Raw genomic sequence first — 17,655 nt, forward strand, 5'->3', positions numbered from 1 at the left:
CTGAGATGAATTCAGAGCGTTTTCTTTTTTCCCACCAATTTTAAAATTGAAATGACAATTTTGCCCTTAATATATCCGAAAATGATAGTTTTATTTGATAAAATGATAGTTTTGTTAGATTAAATCTAGCATCACATATTTTAAAAATGTGTGGTACAGATTTAGTTATAGAGTTATCACACAAATCGTGGCTATCATTATAACGCACTCCATATATATATATATATATATATATATATATATATATTTAATTCCTTGCGGTGAAGAATATTTATTGAACTCAATTCCGTGTTGGATCTGATGATAAAAATAAATAAATAATAATAGTCCGATCTGGTGAAACATAATTTGTGAGCAACATAATTTAAATAAAATACAAGGGTTTGAGCCCTAAATTAAATTAATTAAATTATAAGATCTTTGTCTTGATTCCAAAGACTTTCCTTTAATTTCAATTACAGACTTTCCAAAGATTTCTCCTCCTACATCTTCACGCGTTTTTTTTTTCTCCTCTCCCTTAATCTGCAATATCCTATTCCAAAATTAAATCATTTCCGTTATTGCAGAAGGAAGTATTTTTATTATTTTATTTAGCAAATAAATTGCCAAGTTTCCTTCCTCCCACACCACGCTCCTCCTTTGCAATTTGCAAGAAGTCTTTCCAAATATTCATTTTCCACAATCAATTGAAATCAACCACCAAAAATAACTCAAATTACACGGCTATATAAATTCCCCATACCCTAATCTCTTTCTCACGGCACCGTTCCTCCACAGTTGAAAACTCTCTCTCAATCAAGGAAGAGAACGGCCGGGTTTCCTCCGGCGGCGCAGATATCCGAATTCTAATCCTAATCCCTTTTGCACCACGGTAATCTTTTCCAACTACGTTCCACCTTGTGAATCTTCAATCGAAAACTCCTAAACTATGCACTAAACTCATAGAACTTTCATGAACAGAGAAGAGAGAAACGGAAGCCAGAACCTCCTCCTTTGTTTAAGCCAATTCGTCCCCAATCTACAAAGGTACATCACACACCCCAATATCACCTCAATTTTTGTGCATCGCATGAAACCTGTAATCAATCTCTAATCGAGTAAATCGAACCCAACTCAGTCTGAATTTAAAGAGCTAGCCTTAACAAAATCGAAAATAAAATTTACAACTTACATGCGGGTTCTCTGGGGCGAATCGGGGGCGAGATCGAGGCCGTCGGAGCAGTGACGCAGCGGCTGCTGCGGCGCCAAGTGACGTGGTGGATGCGAGCGATGAATTCAGAGCCGGCAGCGGCGGCACCACGGAGGGATGCCGGCGGTAGCAGCGAACCTCCGCGACCTCTGGGATTTTGGGACTGTGTTCTTGCCTTTTGTGAGAGAAATCGATAGGGAGGGAGATGAATTTGTTTGCAGTTTGGGGAAGAACACAGTATCAAGAGAGAGGGAATAGCCGATGGTTTAGGAAGAAGAGTGTTAAGTTTTGTTTATTTACTTTCAAGAGTAAAAGGCCAAAAGTGGTCCTGGACATACGATCATTTTATGATTTTGGTCCTAAACTTTATCTTTTTTTATTTTTTGGTCCTGCACATTTCAAATCGGTTCACAATTGATCCTCCGTCAATAGTTCCGTTAATTTTATAACAGTCAACGTGTTTAGCCCAATTTTGACCAAATTAGACTTTTAATTTTGATTTTTTAATCCCTAATTAGACTAGGTCCCGGAGCTCCCGTCGGCCGAGCCGGAGAGCTCGTTTGCGATGGAGATGGAGCACGAGACGTCGGCTTCGACAGAGCCGGGGCTGGAACCGAAGCCGGAGGGGAAGCAACCGGAGCTGGCATAGGTGCAGCCGGTGGAGGAGGAGATGGCACCGGAGGCGGCGGCGAGGCGAGAGGAGAAACTGCCGGCGGAGGTGACGCTGGCGGTGGTGTGCTAACTGGAGGAGGATCGGCGACGGGAGTAGCAGCAGGTGGCAGAAATAGAGCACAGCTCCAATTTGAGATCACTCCCTTTCTTCTTTATTTCTCTACATCTTCACTCTCTCTCTCTCTCATCTCTCAAATCCCAAAGCACCCTACATTTTTCAACCTCCGGCGAGCTTTTCACCTTCTCTCTCTTAGAGAGAATCTAATTTGAGTAGTAGTGTTGGGTGGTGCTTTCAATTAAAAGTCTGGTGCTTTAATTTGTCGAGCTTTAATGGCACGACAAAAAGCCTCCTGCAATAAAACACCATCCTTCGCGAATTCCCTCCAACAAGCTTCTGCAACTCATCCATACGCTTGTTGCGGCACTTGTAGAGAATTAGTCCGCCTCCGGTGACCACTCCGACGCCTCCAGCAGCAACGCCGCCTCTTGTTTCAACACCACCGCCAGTCTCCGCGCCTCTGCCGGTGGTTCCCGCCTCGCCGCCGCCTCTGGTGCCATCTCCTCCTCCACCGGCTGCACCTACGCCGGCTCCGGTTGCTTCCCCTCAGGCTTCAGTTCCAGCCCCGACTCTGTCGAAGCCGACGTCTCCTGCTCCATCTCCATCGCAAACGGGAGCTCCGGGACCTAGTCTAATTAGGGATTAAAAAATTAAAATTAAAATTCTAATTTGGTCAAAATTGGGCTAAACATGTTGACTGTTATAAAATTAACGGAACTATTGACGGAGGACCAATTGTGATCCGATTTGAAATGTACAGAACCAAAAAATCAAAAGGATAAAATTTAGGACCAAAATCATAAAATGATCATATGTTCAGGACCACTTTTGATCTTTACTCTACTTTCAATAACGATTTTAAAATTTGATTGTGGATGGGGAAAGGAAGTACACGTGTAGTTTGGAAAGGAGTATACCTTTGATTGGTTTTAAACCTTTTCCTTTATTTTTATTTGTAAAGTAATGGAGGTTGGTTGATTAAATTGTTTTGGGCCAATTCTTTTAAGTCTTGGCAATGGCCCGATCTCTTCATTTCTTTTTAAATTTCTTGGGCTTGAGTATGTTGACTTTTTATTGGACTATACGGTGTTTTAATCTTTGGGCCGTTTTAATAAAATTCGTTGGGGCGTGAGCGGAAGGATTTAATCAAAAAGACCAAGTTCTAATTGGAAGAATTCATATTCGCATCAAGAAAATAATGGAAGCTCTAGGAAGCATGCATCCTATCTATTGCTTGACTTCTTATGTTGATATATGTGTTATTTAATATCTAAAGGTGATTTTTTGCGCGCGAAACGTGATACCAAGGGGAAGAATATAGTTGAGAATTAAGCGCTTTAAGGTGGACTCTATTTTTAAATAAGGACAATGTCCTAACTATTTTATCGATGGGAATGAAATGCGAAATTGTTTATCATGCCGTACTTTATTTCAACGTGCCTATCTGAAATGGCTTTGTCATTTATTATTTAAATCGAATTCGGGTCCTTGTAGGGCCGCAAACCCTACTTGGATTAGTGTACACCTATGGTAGACCGTGTGTCAGCGTACGGGTTGGCCGGTCTAGTGACTTGGTTTGTGGCCACATTCCAAGTCATGTATGAGCAGATATGGTAAACGTCTATGGGAAAATGACTGCGCAGTCGTGATTTTGAACAATGGAATATTTGGTGCCTCGGGCCTTTCAAAAGCTAAAACCCCGACGGTGACCTAACAATGGCATGATAAATATAAATATTTTTGATAACTTGTTTTCGGAATGAGTCCACTGAGTGCATCAAGTACTCAGCCCTACATATGTTTTCCTTATGTGCAAGTTGAGCGGCGACGAGCTTGGAGTGGAGTTGAGTCGAACCTGAATTATTGTTGGATTTTATTTTGAACTCCGAGGGTCGTCGTGTCTTCATACACGGCGTCACTCTTACTCTTGGATGCTTCCGCTGATATAATACTATTTTTCATAATTATATTTTGAACCCCTTCTTCTCTTGGATCATAAATTATTAAATATGATACCCGTTGTATTTGGATTCAAAACCTAAGCATTTACTCTGCATTTTCCCTTGTTATCTAAATATTAATTATTTTCGTAAAACTCTTTATTGAAACCCTAGAAAATTATTCTTTCTTAAAGTCCCATTAGTCGCGATCACCCGCATTTATTAACCCTAAAAAACGCGGTCGTGACAGTAATGGTCCAAGTATTTGAGCTGTTTGTCTTTGTCCTAATTATTGTAGAAATTATTGCTGACTTTGAAGTGTATGAAAGCATCGACTTTTGGTTGACCAGAGTTTTAATACAGAACTGATAAAATAAGAAAAGAGCTAGAAAAAAAATAACTAAAGTATTATTACGGAAAATGAGTCCCACCTCCAGTTATCGATGAAAGACACCGAACACATTAAACATAATAGAGAGAAACATAACAAAGTACAACTCCATATTTTAATTGGTAGAGCATATCATCTGCTGTTCCAAAATGGATTTCCCATCGACGCGTGATTTGGTGAGCTGCGACTCCAGATACTCTTCATACTTCATTGCACAATACTTTGCTCTCCCATCTTTCTCCACCAGCGCCTCCGCGGGTCCGAGCACCGCCTCCCCCGAGGGACCATTCGCCACCACGATCGAGATTCTATCTTTCTCCTCATTCAACACCGCTCTATGTTTCACACTCTTGCACCTTCCATTGGTGAATATCTATTCGGTTATATCTTGTTAGCAATTTATTAGTAAAAAACAATTATACTATCTAATACTTCCTCCGTCCCACAGTAGGAGTCACATTTAGCATGAACACGAGGTTTAAAATATGTAAAGAATAGTAGGTTGGAAAAGTTAGTAAAATATGAAGTCCACTTTTTTATATTAATTTTATAAGAGAATGTGAGTGAAAGAGTTAGTTGAATAATATTTATGACAAATGTAAAATGTGACTTGGGACGGACCGAAATAATATAGTGTGACTGGATGGGGGGAGTAGTACATTTATACAACGTAGACTAATTTAATTTAGTGGTTTATACCTCAAGTTGGTCAGCTGCATTGACCAAAATAGAATTCTGAGGAGAGTTGGCGTTGAACCACTTGCCGTTGTGCTCGATTTGGAGACCGGCGACCCCGTTGTGTATGAGAAATGTGAAGAGACCTGGATCTGTATGCGACGGAATGCCGATGGCTTGGTCCGGATGAGGGCAACGTGGATAGTAATTGGTCGCAAACATTTGAAAACTCGATTCCATCTTCAATGTTTCATCCACGTAACGTTGATTCAATTCTAGGGCTTCGCATACTGCTTTGATTAGCTCTAATGCTAATTCCCTCGTTATTAGGGTGTATTCCTGCACCACATCCCTATAATCACAACACCATTAATATTTATTACTACTATCAAATTAATTAAACTTATACTCCCTCAATAACAACTATTTCCATTTTTGGTCGTTCCTCAAAAATTGAAACTTTAGAATCTTTCTATTTTAGGACACAGACCTCACAATCCACTAACTCTACTTTCACTACTTTTTCTCTTCGTCTCTCTTACTTTACTCATTTTTCTCTTCATCTCTCTTACTTTACTCATTTTTCTCTTCATCTCTCTTACTTTACTCATTTTTCTTTTCCTCTCTTACTTTACCAATTCTTCTCACTTACTTTACCAATTGTGCATTAACACACGTGGCGTATCAAATGTTTCTATTTTTTAAATACGGAGGGAGTATGAAAAAGGGTCTGAAATGTACCACAAAGGTTTGGGTTTATGGGGGCAGTGGAAAGTGGGATGCACATAGAGCTTAAGGTAATCTCTCCATAAAGTGAAGCTCTGGTTTGAAGTGTTGGCAACGTTGAAATTCCCACATTTGATGGGATCTGAAGCACTCTTGGCTTCGTACTGCTTCTTCTCCGAATCAGCCAAACTGAAGAACTCTTTTACTACTCTAAACATTGCTTCCATCAAGCTCTCGGGAACACCGTGATTCACAAGCTGCCAAACACGAACATAATTTACATTACTAAACAGCATTTAATCAATAAAGGTACTATATATGTTGATATAGTATTGATCATACGATGAAGAAACCCCAATCCCGACATGCTGTGGCGAGATCGTGGACAGCCTTGGAGCGTTGATGAGGATCTCCGGTGACGAGGGCTGAGAAATCGATGATAGGGAGGGAGTCGGGAGTGAAAGCAGTGCGATCGTTGGTGAAGTTGAATTTGGAAGGGACGGAAGAAGAAGATGACAAGTGTTTAGGAGTGGCATCGAATTCGAAGTGCTTAAATGAATCTGAAGATGCAACTCTTGATGCCATTGCTAGTTACCTTTCTCCTCTTTTTTTCTTTTGTTAGGTTATGGGAAACAAAAAGTGCGTTTGGAAAAGGATGATGGTGAGTGAAGTATATATAGAAGTAGGAGTGAATAGAAGTATATAATGTTGATTGGCAGGTAAGGGTTCCACTACTCCGCCACGTGTTCCCACGTTTGTTTTCTTACCCTTTTAATTAAGAAATCAATTGACGGAATATTATTATAGGACATGAAATCTATTATAATACTATGTAATTATGCCCTAGTGGCGTGCGTGCTACCAAAACATGAAATCTGTTTGTATTATAATATACCCTAGTGGCGTGCTACTAGTATATAAAATGTAATCCCGATCAATTTCATTAGTGTTTGGTACAATTCTTTTATATACTCATTTTGAAAAAAGTTATATTTCTTGCGTCTCAATTAAATTGAAATAAAAATTTTGGGCTTATAAATTGGAAATCATTTGACGGAATACTATTATGGGTTCAATTGACATTTTTTAGCCTAATTAGAATTGAGTTACATTATCAGCCACTCATTTTTATTAAATGAGTGGTATAGAATTTGCCACATGAAAAATATTTAGATTAATTAATTATAAAAGGGCAGAATGATAATTTATTGGTACATTTTATTTAATAAATACTTTTTCTAATTTTAATTTTTTTAAATTTTTTTAAATTTTTAATTTTATTTTTGTCAACTACATATACAATTTATTTCAATTACACACATATAATATCAACTACATATACAATTCATGTCAACTACACATATATAATGTTAGGGGAATATTATATTGCTAACTCAATGCTTAATTGCTAACTACAACTCAATAATAGCCATTAGATATTCAAATTAAAAGTCTAGATTATCAAACACGATATGTCAATACGATCAACAAAAAACGTCAATAAGGCCATAGGATTAATTCCAAAAAATATCAATAGGGGTATTAATGTCAAGTTAGTTATAACTAACTTTTAAAAGAAATCCCAAAACTTTAAATTCATATAACATATATCATATTAAAGATAATTTTATAAGGATTCCAACGATATACTACATGCATATGTTCCGACGTCAAAATTTGAAAAAAAAATCTAGAATTTTTCGTATTTTTCGTACACAGGTTAATGTCAATGCAGCTAAGATAATGTGTCAATATAAAGCATATACAATGTCAATCCTAAATTATGTTGACATTCTCAAAGCATTATGTTGATATTTTCGAAACACTATATTGACATTTTCATCCAAAACCCTAATTTGGAATTTTTTTTTTATCTTTTTTTTTATTTAATTAATAAAAACGAAAATTACACGTGGCAAATTGTAGACCACGTGTTTTCTAAAATCATATTGCCTTAAATTAGTTGTAGTTAGCAATTAAATGATAAGTTAGCAATTGATCACTCCCCTATAATGTCAACTATATATATATAATTCATGTCAACTATACAAATATAATATCAACTATAAGTAGTTGATATTTGATGTGCAAACCATTGACATTTGATGTGCAGGCTATTGATGATAATACCCCCAAATTAATATAATATACTTGCAGTTGACATTTCAAAAATATTATGAATAAGTGACTGAAAATGCATCTCAATTTTCAATTAAGCTAAAAAATTTCCAACCTAACCTAACCTAGCCCATATTATTATAGGACATGAAATCTATTATAATACGTGATTATGTCCTAGTTAATAGCGTGCGTGCTACCAACACATGAAATCTGTTTTTGTTATAATATACCCTAGTGGCGTGCTATTAGTATATAAGTATTATAATATATACTAAAGTCTCTTTTTGGTCTTTAACATACGCCGATTTTTTGATTTTGGTCCATAACATTATCTTTTGAATTATTTGGTCCTTAATAATTAAAAATCAGTCACATTTGGTCCGAAATAGATGGAACCGTTAAAAATTAACGGTCAACGAATTTTAAATCAATTTTGACCGGATTAAAAGTTTTAATTATGTTTAATTAATGTCTAATATATAATTAACCAAAATCTGAAAAATTACAAAATTTTAAGTAAATAATAATAAGTATAACAAAATTAAATTAAAGAAAATGAAATCGCAAATCTCTCGATCTCTCTCAATCGAGAAATTGCGTCGATCTCCTGATCTCTCTCACTTTGCACACCTAGTTTTCGCCGGCGAATCGAAGTGAGGTTCTCGCCGGCGATTCCACCGTAGTTCGCAGCGGCGATTTACATACAAATCAATTGTGGATTCAACCCTAGATCTACTTTTCTCAAAAGCCATGACAACTCTACAAGGGGGGCTCTACTTTGTTTGTGAGAGAAAAGATTGCACCATTTCAAGTGGTGCGAACCAATTGACCCCATCGACGAAGACGACGGCGGCAACAGCACTTCTTCGCCGTCGCTGAGCGAGAGACCGAAAGTGACAGTTTTGGCTTGATTTTGGCATCAATCGATGAAAAAATTAGATTAGTGTTGTGAAGTTTTGATTTTGTTTCTTTGTTATTGTAATGTTTGTTTATATGTTGAAGTTGAAGTAATGAAGTTTGAGATGATGAAAAATCTGGACTGGTGAACAATTAGCTTAATTGTAGTGCTCGTTGTAAACAATTTGGAATGGCGAACAATTTGTGTTTTCTTTGGAATGGTGAGAGCAAGAAGAAGTGCGTACAAACTTGGTTGCACACCAAGTGTTTGATAAAACACCCTCCAAAATTCAAAATAATTTTACTAAATCTGCTCCAATTACAGGGAGAGATGATTGAATTTTGGTTTTAGATTCTGAAATGTTAAGTTATGGCGTTTTGTTTTGAAATAAATTTTGTGTTTTGTAATTTTTAAGTTAATAAAAATAATTTCGGAAAAAATTAGAATTCATTTGAAAAAGAAAAAAAAATCTAATTTTTAAAACTCTTAATCCGGTCAAAATTGATTTTAAATTCGTTGACCGTTAATTTTTAACGGTTCCGTCTATTTCGGACCAAATGTGACTGATTTTTAATTGTTAAGGACCAAATAATTCAAAAGATAATGTCATGGACCAAAATCAAAAAATCGGCCTATGTTAAGGACCAAAAAGAGACTTTAGTCTATAATATACCCTAGTGGCGTGCTACTGGTATATAAAATGTACTCCTTGCGCCCCCTTAAAATACAATATTTAGAGATCGGTATTAGATTTTATACAATATTGTCTTGTGAGCTAAGAGCATCCACAATAGGAACGGATGTCCCGACGGACACCAAAAAATACCTCTTGCCACATCATAAGGGCATCCCACTGCATTGCCACGTCATAAGTACATTCCACTGCACAATAGCGGACATCCCCAAGGACATCCCAGCGGACATCCACAATAATAAAAACTTACAAATTCACAAATATGCAATTTACGGAATTAAAATTTCGACACGAACACGGGGAAAATGCATCGATTTTATTTAAATAGTAAAAAACATACATAATTATTTTTAAAAAAATACATAGTTAAAAAAAATAAAAAATCGGGACGTCCGTCATGGCACCGCAATGGCGAACGTCACGACGGACGTCGCCGGAAGGCCGCGGATACCTCATATCCACCGAGGACGTCCGCGTCCGCCTCTCACGATCCAATGGCGGACGTCCCGCGCGGATGCCCCGCACGCCGGTCCGACGTCCACCGTGACATCCGCTATTGTGGATACACTCTAATGAAAAGTGAGTAAAGTAAGAGAGATGGAAAAATAGAGATAGAATTGTTTCTATTTTAGGAAACGTTTCATTTTTAATGGGACACCCAAAAAAGGATAACATTACATTTTAAATGGGACATAGAAAGTTCAATGTTATATATACTCACTTCCTCCACAATTAATTGACACTAATTTCCTTTTTCATTCGTTTATAATTGACACTAAATGGCGGAACCACATGAGTATAGAGGGTACAACTACACCTCCAATTATTTATGTCTTACTCCCTGTCCCATTAAAATGACACGTTTTTCTTTTTGAGATGCCCCAATAGCAATGAAACGATTTCCTAAAATGTAAACAATATCATCTTTACTTTTTCATCTCTCTTACTTTTCTCTCTCCTCGTTAACTCACAAAATAACACTACATAAAATTCTATATCGGAAAGCAAATGTTCATTTCTAATAAGACAGAGAGAGTATTATGTCCGCCATTAAATGTCTCATTTTTCCTTTTTCGTCCGTGCGCCAATAAATGTCTCATTTCACTTTTACTATATAATATAATAAGTGTACCCTACATTCCATTAACTTATTACACTCGTATTTTATTATAAAATCTATATATAAAAGTATGTCTCACATTCCTCTAAGTTTTCTACCCATTTACTATATAAAGATAAACAATTTCTGAAAATACGTGTCAATTAAATATGGGATATTTATTTATAGACAGAGGGAGTATAATCGAAGTATAAGGTCATGTGGTCGGGTGATTGTCGGCTGGCTATTTCTGCTTGTTGGCTAGGTTCGGTTCCTACTTGTGCCTATTAATTTTAAATGGTGTGTTTTTAGTATTAGACATATCAGGGAGTTCAATTATTTTATTTTATTGTCTCAAAAATATATTTGAATTTACTTCTATCTCTAGATAGTTTTTTAATGCATTTTACTTTAATTTGAATTACTATAAAATTTGAAAATTCAGTTGGCCTAGAATTATAAATGATCTGGCAATTTATTCCTATCTCTCTATGTAGTTTTTTTTATTGCATTTTTACTATAATCTAAAATATATTCTTAATGTGATGTAAAATTTGAAAATTCAATTAGTCTATTTTCTTCTTTAAAGATTAGGTCTATATTTTATTTTATTTTTATTTCAATTATATTCTTAATAGTTAGTACTATGAATTTGAGTTTCTATCAAAGATTAGGTATACATATGTACATTTTTTTCAGTTACGTTTTATGCTTAGGTATGAATTTCAAATTTCAAAAGTTAATAGTTTGTAATTTTTCTTATTTTCTTTGTGGTTTTTTACAAATACAAACTATTAGTTTCTTTTATTTTTAATATATAATGTAATTATTTGTCCGACAAATTTGTACCCCCAAATTAAAAGTTCCTGATTCGCCACTGATTGACACCCTTTATATTTTTTACTACTTTTCGTAATGGATCACATCTTCCACTAACTTATGACACTCATATTTTATTACTGTCTCTGTTCCATAAAAATATATACATATGAAATGACATGAGAATTAATGTACAATGGGTAAAGTGGAGAGGAAGAGAATAGTAGTTAAAGTAGTGTTAGTAGACAGTGAAATCCACATTACTATTTGTGTTTAATGAATTGTAATAATGGGTCATAGTTGTATAATCTATATGATTAATAAGTTGGTGATAACTTTCCATAAATGGAAATGCCTATATTTTTATGGATGAACATAAATGAAAAGTACACATATTTTAATAGGACAAAGGAAATGTAAAAATAATATTCCTTCTGTCCCTAATTTAAAGAGCCATTTTAACATTTTGGATATCCATGATTTAAAGAACTATCCCCTTTATTCCATTTTTTTGTATACGGACTCCACATTCCACTAACTTTTTTTCACTCCCAATCCATTATAAAACTAACACAATTAAAATTGTGTTAAAACTCTTAAAATCTTGTCTCACATCGACTTAGTGATGATCCTAGCTCCTCTATATAAGTGTGGAGAACCCCCCCTCTTATAAGGCCTTTTAATGGGTGAGTGGCTCATTTCTAATATGGTATCAGAGCGGCTCTCTTCTCTTGTCTACCAATGTGATGGAAGTCCGATGTGTCATTCCGGCCCACACGTGAGGGGGCGTGTTAAAACTCTTAAAATCTTGTCCCACATCGACTTGGTGATGATCCTAGCTCCTCTATATAAGTGTGGAGAATCGTCCCTTTTGTAAGGCCTTTTAAGGGGTGAGTGACTCATTTCTAATAAATTGAAGTTTATAATATTCCACCAACTCGTTTTAATGTAGAATTGGTAAAGTAAGAGAGAAGAGAAAAAAATAAGAGAGAAGTAGTGTTAGTGGAATGATGTGCAGGGTTATTATTTGTTGAAAACATTCCATAAATGAATGTGCTCTATTTTTTGTGAACGACTAAAAATGATAATTGTGCTCTGTCTTTTGTGGACGGAGGGAATATTTTTTTCTCAAAGTCAAATAATTTCTTAAACTTCATGCTGAGTCAAAATAGTTCTTTAAATGATGGACAGAGAGAATATATATATATATATATATAGGGGTGCGTTAGGCTCCTTTGCACCCTAAGTGTCCTATTTCCTTCTTAATCTCAGCCCTTGGATCCTTGAATTGGATGGTTGTGATCAATGCATTATTAGTCTATAATGTTGCATTATTAGCCGTTGTGCATTATTAGAATGAAAATGTGCATTATTAGTCTATAATGTTGCATTATTAGCCGCTGTGCATTATTAGAATGAAAATTTGCATTATTAAATGACACGTGGCATTAATCTAACCGTCAGATGACAAAATCGTGGGGCTAGGATTAAGAAGAAAAAAGGACAAAAGATATGAAAAGGATTTGAATACATCCCTATATAAATATGTGTATATATATATAAAGGGTTTTAATCTATCAAAAGAAGTCTCTAAGTATAGAAATACAGACCATATATGGACTGTTAAATCTGTAGATGGATGGCCACGATTTGGATTGCATCATCAAATCTTCTGGGGCATAATAAGAAGGATTTGCATCATATGAAGGGTAAAAAAGGAATAGAAAATAGAGAGAACTGTCGTTCCGTTTTTTAAGAGCGGATTAAATGGGAGTCATTACTCCACACGCCAGTCCATCTCTCTATTTCACCAAAAATTCGATTAATTTTCCCTAAAACCTACAAAATCAGCGACGAGATAAAGCCCTACTCTCTCAAATCAACGAAGAACAAATCCCAGTTGACTATTCTGAAATCAACGAGGACGATAAACCTAGCGTCTTCTTTAGCAATGGTCGACACACGCTCTTCTGGAACGGCGACGCATGACGGAAAAGGATAGTAAGATTGTGTATACCGATTGACTAAAATCTGACCAAATCTGACCAAATTTTAACTTCAATAGGTTGGATGTAACCTAAACTATATTTTCTGGGTTTTGAATGAATGTAGTTTTGATTCTTTTTGGGAACTCTGGTATTTAATTGTGGTTTTTTTTCATAAGCAATAGGTAAAAGTACACTCAAAATTCGACTGAACTGAGACATGGTATTGATGACCTAAAACAAGGTTAAAGTTATATGTTTTTAGCTTCTATACCTCTACTTTTGAAGAACTCATGAATTAATATGGGATATGCTTTTATAATAGGAGACATATGGGAAACATGCTATGAAAAAAAGCATATTTTTATGTTGTGTTTGTGTTAATGTTATATACTAATTTATTTGATGTTTCAGATACAACACCACATAAAAATATCTGTGCAGAAGGGGAAAAAGGGAAAGGAACGGCTGAAGAAGATCCCATTTTTGCACTTACAATCACCTAAAGTTGGCCTTCTAGATAAAAAATTAGTCGTTTGTGTAAAACTGCACTTACAATGACCTTGTAATGTTTTCCTTTTATTTCTTGTAGTCGAAATACCATATGATGAAAATTACTTCATACATTCGGTCATTATAAATGAATATTTGGGTCATGGCATCGTATGGTTTATTTGTGTCATTATAAATCAACATTCGGGTCATTATATAACACTAAAGAATACCAAAATGTGTCATACAAATCTGATCGAAATATTCGTATCAAACAAAACTGAAGTAAAATACACGATTATTCTCATGTTTTTGACATATTAAAAAAACCCAATATTAATACGGCCGAAGAATATACAAACAATAACCTAAACATCATCCATTCTTTGGGTCATAATAAACGAATATTTGGATCATAATAAATGAATATTTGGGGCATAGCATCATATGGTTAATTTGTGTCATAATAAACCAACATTCGGGTCATTATATAACACTAAGGAGTACCAGAATGCATCATACAAATCTGATCGAAATGTTCGTATCAAACAAACTAAAGTAAAATACATGATTATTCTCATGTTTTTGACATATTAAAAAAATCCAATATTAATACAGCCGAAGAATACACAAACAATAATCCAAACAACATCCATACTTTGGGTCATACTAAACGAATATTTGGGTCATGTCAACTTATGGGTAAATTGGAACAGATTGATGCAACGACGAAATCTGGAAACTAATTGCTCAAGAATAATAAATCTCCATGGAAATAAGTCTAATGGAAGATGAATGGAAGATTGTCTGAAGAAATGGAAGATATAAAGGAGTTGAAAGTTATGGAATGTTAATTCATTACTCACGCGGATGATTTGTTAGTGAGGCAACATTATAGGAATTTCCCTAACAGACGATTACATGATATGACATAAGTAACCTTATAGCATTATTAGTGATTAAAATAATAATATTCCAGAAATTAATATAGCCATTAGATATTATAATCTTAAGATGATCTCGCCAAATCCTAAGGGCCACATTTGGCCTCTATTTTTTTATTTAAACCCATTCTTGTTTTGATTAAAACCATATATATATATATAGGGGAGCATTAGGGCGCATCCTTAATTAGAGTGCTAACATACATCCAATCACATGCTGTCATGTGGCACGAAAAATGCAATATTGTATACAGAAAAATGCAATACACATTTATCAAGTTGTACATGCATTTCTGCAGATTGCATTTTAGTCATAGGCAAATTGCATTTTATATTGTTAAGTTTTGCATTTTCACAAAATTGCATTTTATATTGTTAAGTTTTGCATTTTCACATATATAAATGCAATCCGTCTAGATATAAAATGCAAATTAAACCGTCAATATCTAAAATGCAAAACTCAACAATAAAAAATGCAATTTGCATATAACAAAAATGCAATCTGTCGAAATTCATTTATAGCTTCTACAAATGCATATTGCATTTTTCTATATATAATATTGCATTTTTTCATGCCACGTGGCAGCACGTGATTGGATGTACGTTAGCAGTTTAAAATTAGTTAGTATATTAGTACATCCCTATATATATATATATATATATATATAGAGTAGTGATATAGGGCAAGTGCCCATTAAGTACATAACTAGAGAACAAATCACAACCACAAGATCAAGAAAATCAAGGGCTAGTTTTAACACATGTGATTTTTGAATTTGAGGAAGAAATCAGTTCACTCTATCACAGATTTACTTCACTATACAAGGCGGGGGTATAATGGATATTTCACAAATGAAATTAGGGTTAACAATTGAAATAATTTCTCATTACGGAATTCAATCTATCCCGCCATCACTCATCTTCCCGTCTTCTCCTTCTTCACCTATTCTCGAAATTTCGTCGCCGTCTTCCCGTCGCTGCAATCGCCGTCGCCTCTATCCATCGTCGAACAATGAATTCAAATCAGAAAGATTTTTCAAATGTAAGTTGTTCTACTAGTTTCTGATTTAGATTTTTCATTCTGATTTAGATTTAGTTTTAGAATAAAAGTTAGTTTTGAGAATTCTGCATATTCAAACATCTACAGTTTTTAATAAGTGAGATCTGCAATAGTTTATTAAGGAATCCAAATTGAACATAAGAACATCTGCTTACAGTTAATTACTACAGTTAACTACTTCAATCTTTTTGTGTAGGTTTTGATCGACAGAAAAGAAAAACAACAACCGTGGACTCCGATCGTGAGTAACAACTACCTGCTCTGGTTTTCATTTAGTGAAGTATTCCAGTGTTAGAGTGAAGTGTCTGTCATCTATGCTTGTAGTGCTTTGTTTTTCCATTTAAGTGAAGTAAAACATGCTTACAGTGAAGTATTCCAGTGTTAGAGTGAAGTGTCTGTCATCTATGCTTGTAGTGCTTTATTTTTCCATTTCAGTGAAGTAAATATGGTTAGAGTGAAGTATTCTAGTGTTAGAGTGAAGTGTCTGTCATCGATGCTTATAGTGCTTTGTTTTTCCATTTCAGTGAAGTAAAAAATGCTAAGAGTGAAGTATTCCAGTGTTAGAGTGAAGTGCTTGTCATCTATGCTTGTAGTGCTTTGTTTTTCAATTTCAGTGAAGTAAAACATGCTTACAGTGAAGTATTCCAGTGTTAGAGTGAAGTGTTTGTGATCCATGCTTATAGTGCACTGTTTTTCATTTTAGTGAAGTAAAATGTGCTTAGAGTGAAGTATTTCATGATTAGAGTGAAGTGTTTGTAATGCATGTTATTAGTGATATGTTTTTTCATCTCAGTGAAGTAAAAAGTGTTTAGAGTGAAGTGTTTGTTATCCATGTTATTAGTGATCTGTTTTTTCATCTGAATGAAGTAAAATGTGCTTAAAGTGAAGTATACATGGTTAGAGTGAAGTGTTTGTGATCTCAGTGAAGTCAAAACATGCTTAGAGTGAAGTATTCCAGTGTTAGAGTGAAGTGTCTGTTATCTATGCTTGTAGTTCTTTGTTTTTTCATCTAAGTGAAGTAAAACGTGCTTAAAGTGAAGTATTCCATGGTTAGAGTGAAGTGTTTGTGATTCATGCTTATAGTGCACTGTTTTTTCATTTCAGTGAAGTAAAATGTGCTTAGAGTGAAGTATTTCATGCTTAGAGTGAAGTGTTTGTCATGCATGTTATTAGTGATCTGTTTTTTCAACTCAGTGAAGTAAAATGTGCTTAAAGTGAAGTATTTGGTTAGAGTGAAATGTTTTTTCCATCTCAGTGAAGTAAAAAGTGCTTAAAGTGAAATATTTCATGGTTAGAGTGAAGTGTTTGTTATCCATGTTATTAGTGATCTGTTTTTTCATCTGAGTGAAGTAAAATGTGCTTAAAGTGAAGTATTACATGGTTAGAGTGAAGTGTTTGTAATCTCAGTGAAGTATTTCATGCTTAGAGTGAAGTGTTTGTCATGCATGTTATTAGTGATCTGTTTTTTCAACTCAGTGAAGTAAAATGTACTTAAAGTGAAGTATTTCATGGTTAGAGTGAAGTGTTTGTGATCCATATTATTAGTGATCTGTTTTTTCATCTCAATGAAGTAAAATGTGTTTAGTGTGAAGTATTTCATGGTTAGAGTGAAGTGTCTGTGATGCATGTTATTAGGTTTACAGTGAACTAGAGTATTCTTTATAGTGAACTACCTTCGATATTCATGATAATGTATTGCAGAAAATGTATTTTTGTTATTATTTGACAAAAATGGGTTATCACATGCAATGCAAATCAATAAAGGATGTGAACATAAAAAGGCTAAAAATGCCTTGGAAAACAAAATCAAATGTAGAAGATTATGGAAATTGTTTGATGAGACATATGGAATGTTATTATGGTAGGTGGGAACAAGATTGGAAATGTGGATT

General features: G+C 34.8%; 1 protein-coding gene and 2 long non-coding RNA genes across 3 annotated transcripts; 1 reads left to right on the forward strand and 2 right to left on the reverse strand.

The window, feature by feature from the left end:
- Positions 1-543: 543 nt before the first annotated feature.
- On the forward strand, positions 544-3,336 carry LOC125196942. The gene is made up of 3 exons (XR_007171964.1): positions 544-871; positions 961-1,026; positions 3,196-3,336. It is a non-coding gene; the product is annotated as an uncharacterized LOC125196942 (long non-coding RNA).
- Positions 663-1,660, reverse strand: LOC125196943. The gene is made up of 2 exons (XR_007171965.1): positions 1,172-1,660; positions 663-1,076 (listed from the first exon to the last, which is right to left on the reverse strand). It is a non-coding gene; the product is annotated as an uncharacterized LOC125196943 (long non-coding RNA).
- Positions 3,337-4,245: 909 nt separating the features above from the next.
- On the reverse strand, positions 4,246-6,270 carry LOC125196940 (2-oxoglutarate-dependent dioxygenase 19-like). The gene is made up of 4 exons (XM_048095606.1): positions 5,994-6,270; positions 5,667-5,908; positions 4,950-5,277; positions 4,246-4,623 (listed from the first exon to the last, which is right to left on the reverse strand). Exons 1-4 carry the CDS (start codon positions 6,234-6,236, stop codon positions 4,366-4,368), a joined length of 1,071 nt encoding a protein of 356 aa, XP_047951563.1. The 5' UTR covers positions 6,237-6,270; the 3' UTR covers positions 4,246-4,365.
- Positions 6,271-17,655: the final 11,385 nt, after the last annotated feature.

Source organism: Salvia hispanica, chromosome 6, assembly GCF_023119035.1.
Source record: "Salvia hispanica cultivar TCC Black 2014 chromosome 6, UniMelb_Shisp_WGS_1.0, whole genome shotgun sequence".
NCBI lineage: Eukaryota > Viridiplantae > Streptophyta > Magnoliopsida > Lamiales > Lamiaceae > Salvia > Salvia hispanica.

What these genes read in the sequence shown, in the direction of transcription:
- LOC125196940 (XM_048095606.1), bottom strand. Translation starts at nt 6,236, where the DNA reads ATGGCATCAAGAGTTGCATCTTCAGATTCATTTAAGCACTTCGAATTC. An exon ending in CATAAACCCAAACCTTTGTG is followed by an intron (nt 5,278 to 5,666) that starts GTACATTTCAGA and finishes TTGTGATTATAG; the next exon opens with GGATGTGGTGCAGGAATACA. An exon ending in ATGCAGCTGACCAACTTGAG is followed by an intron (nt 4,624 to 4,949) that starts GTATAAACCACT and finishes ATAACCGAATAG; the next exon opens with ATATTCACCAATGGAAGGTG.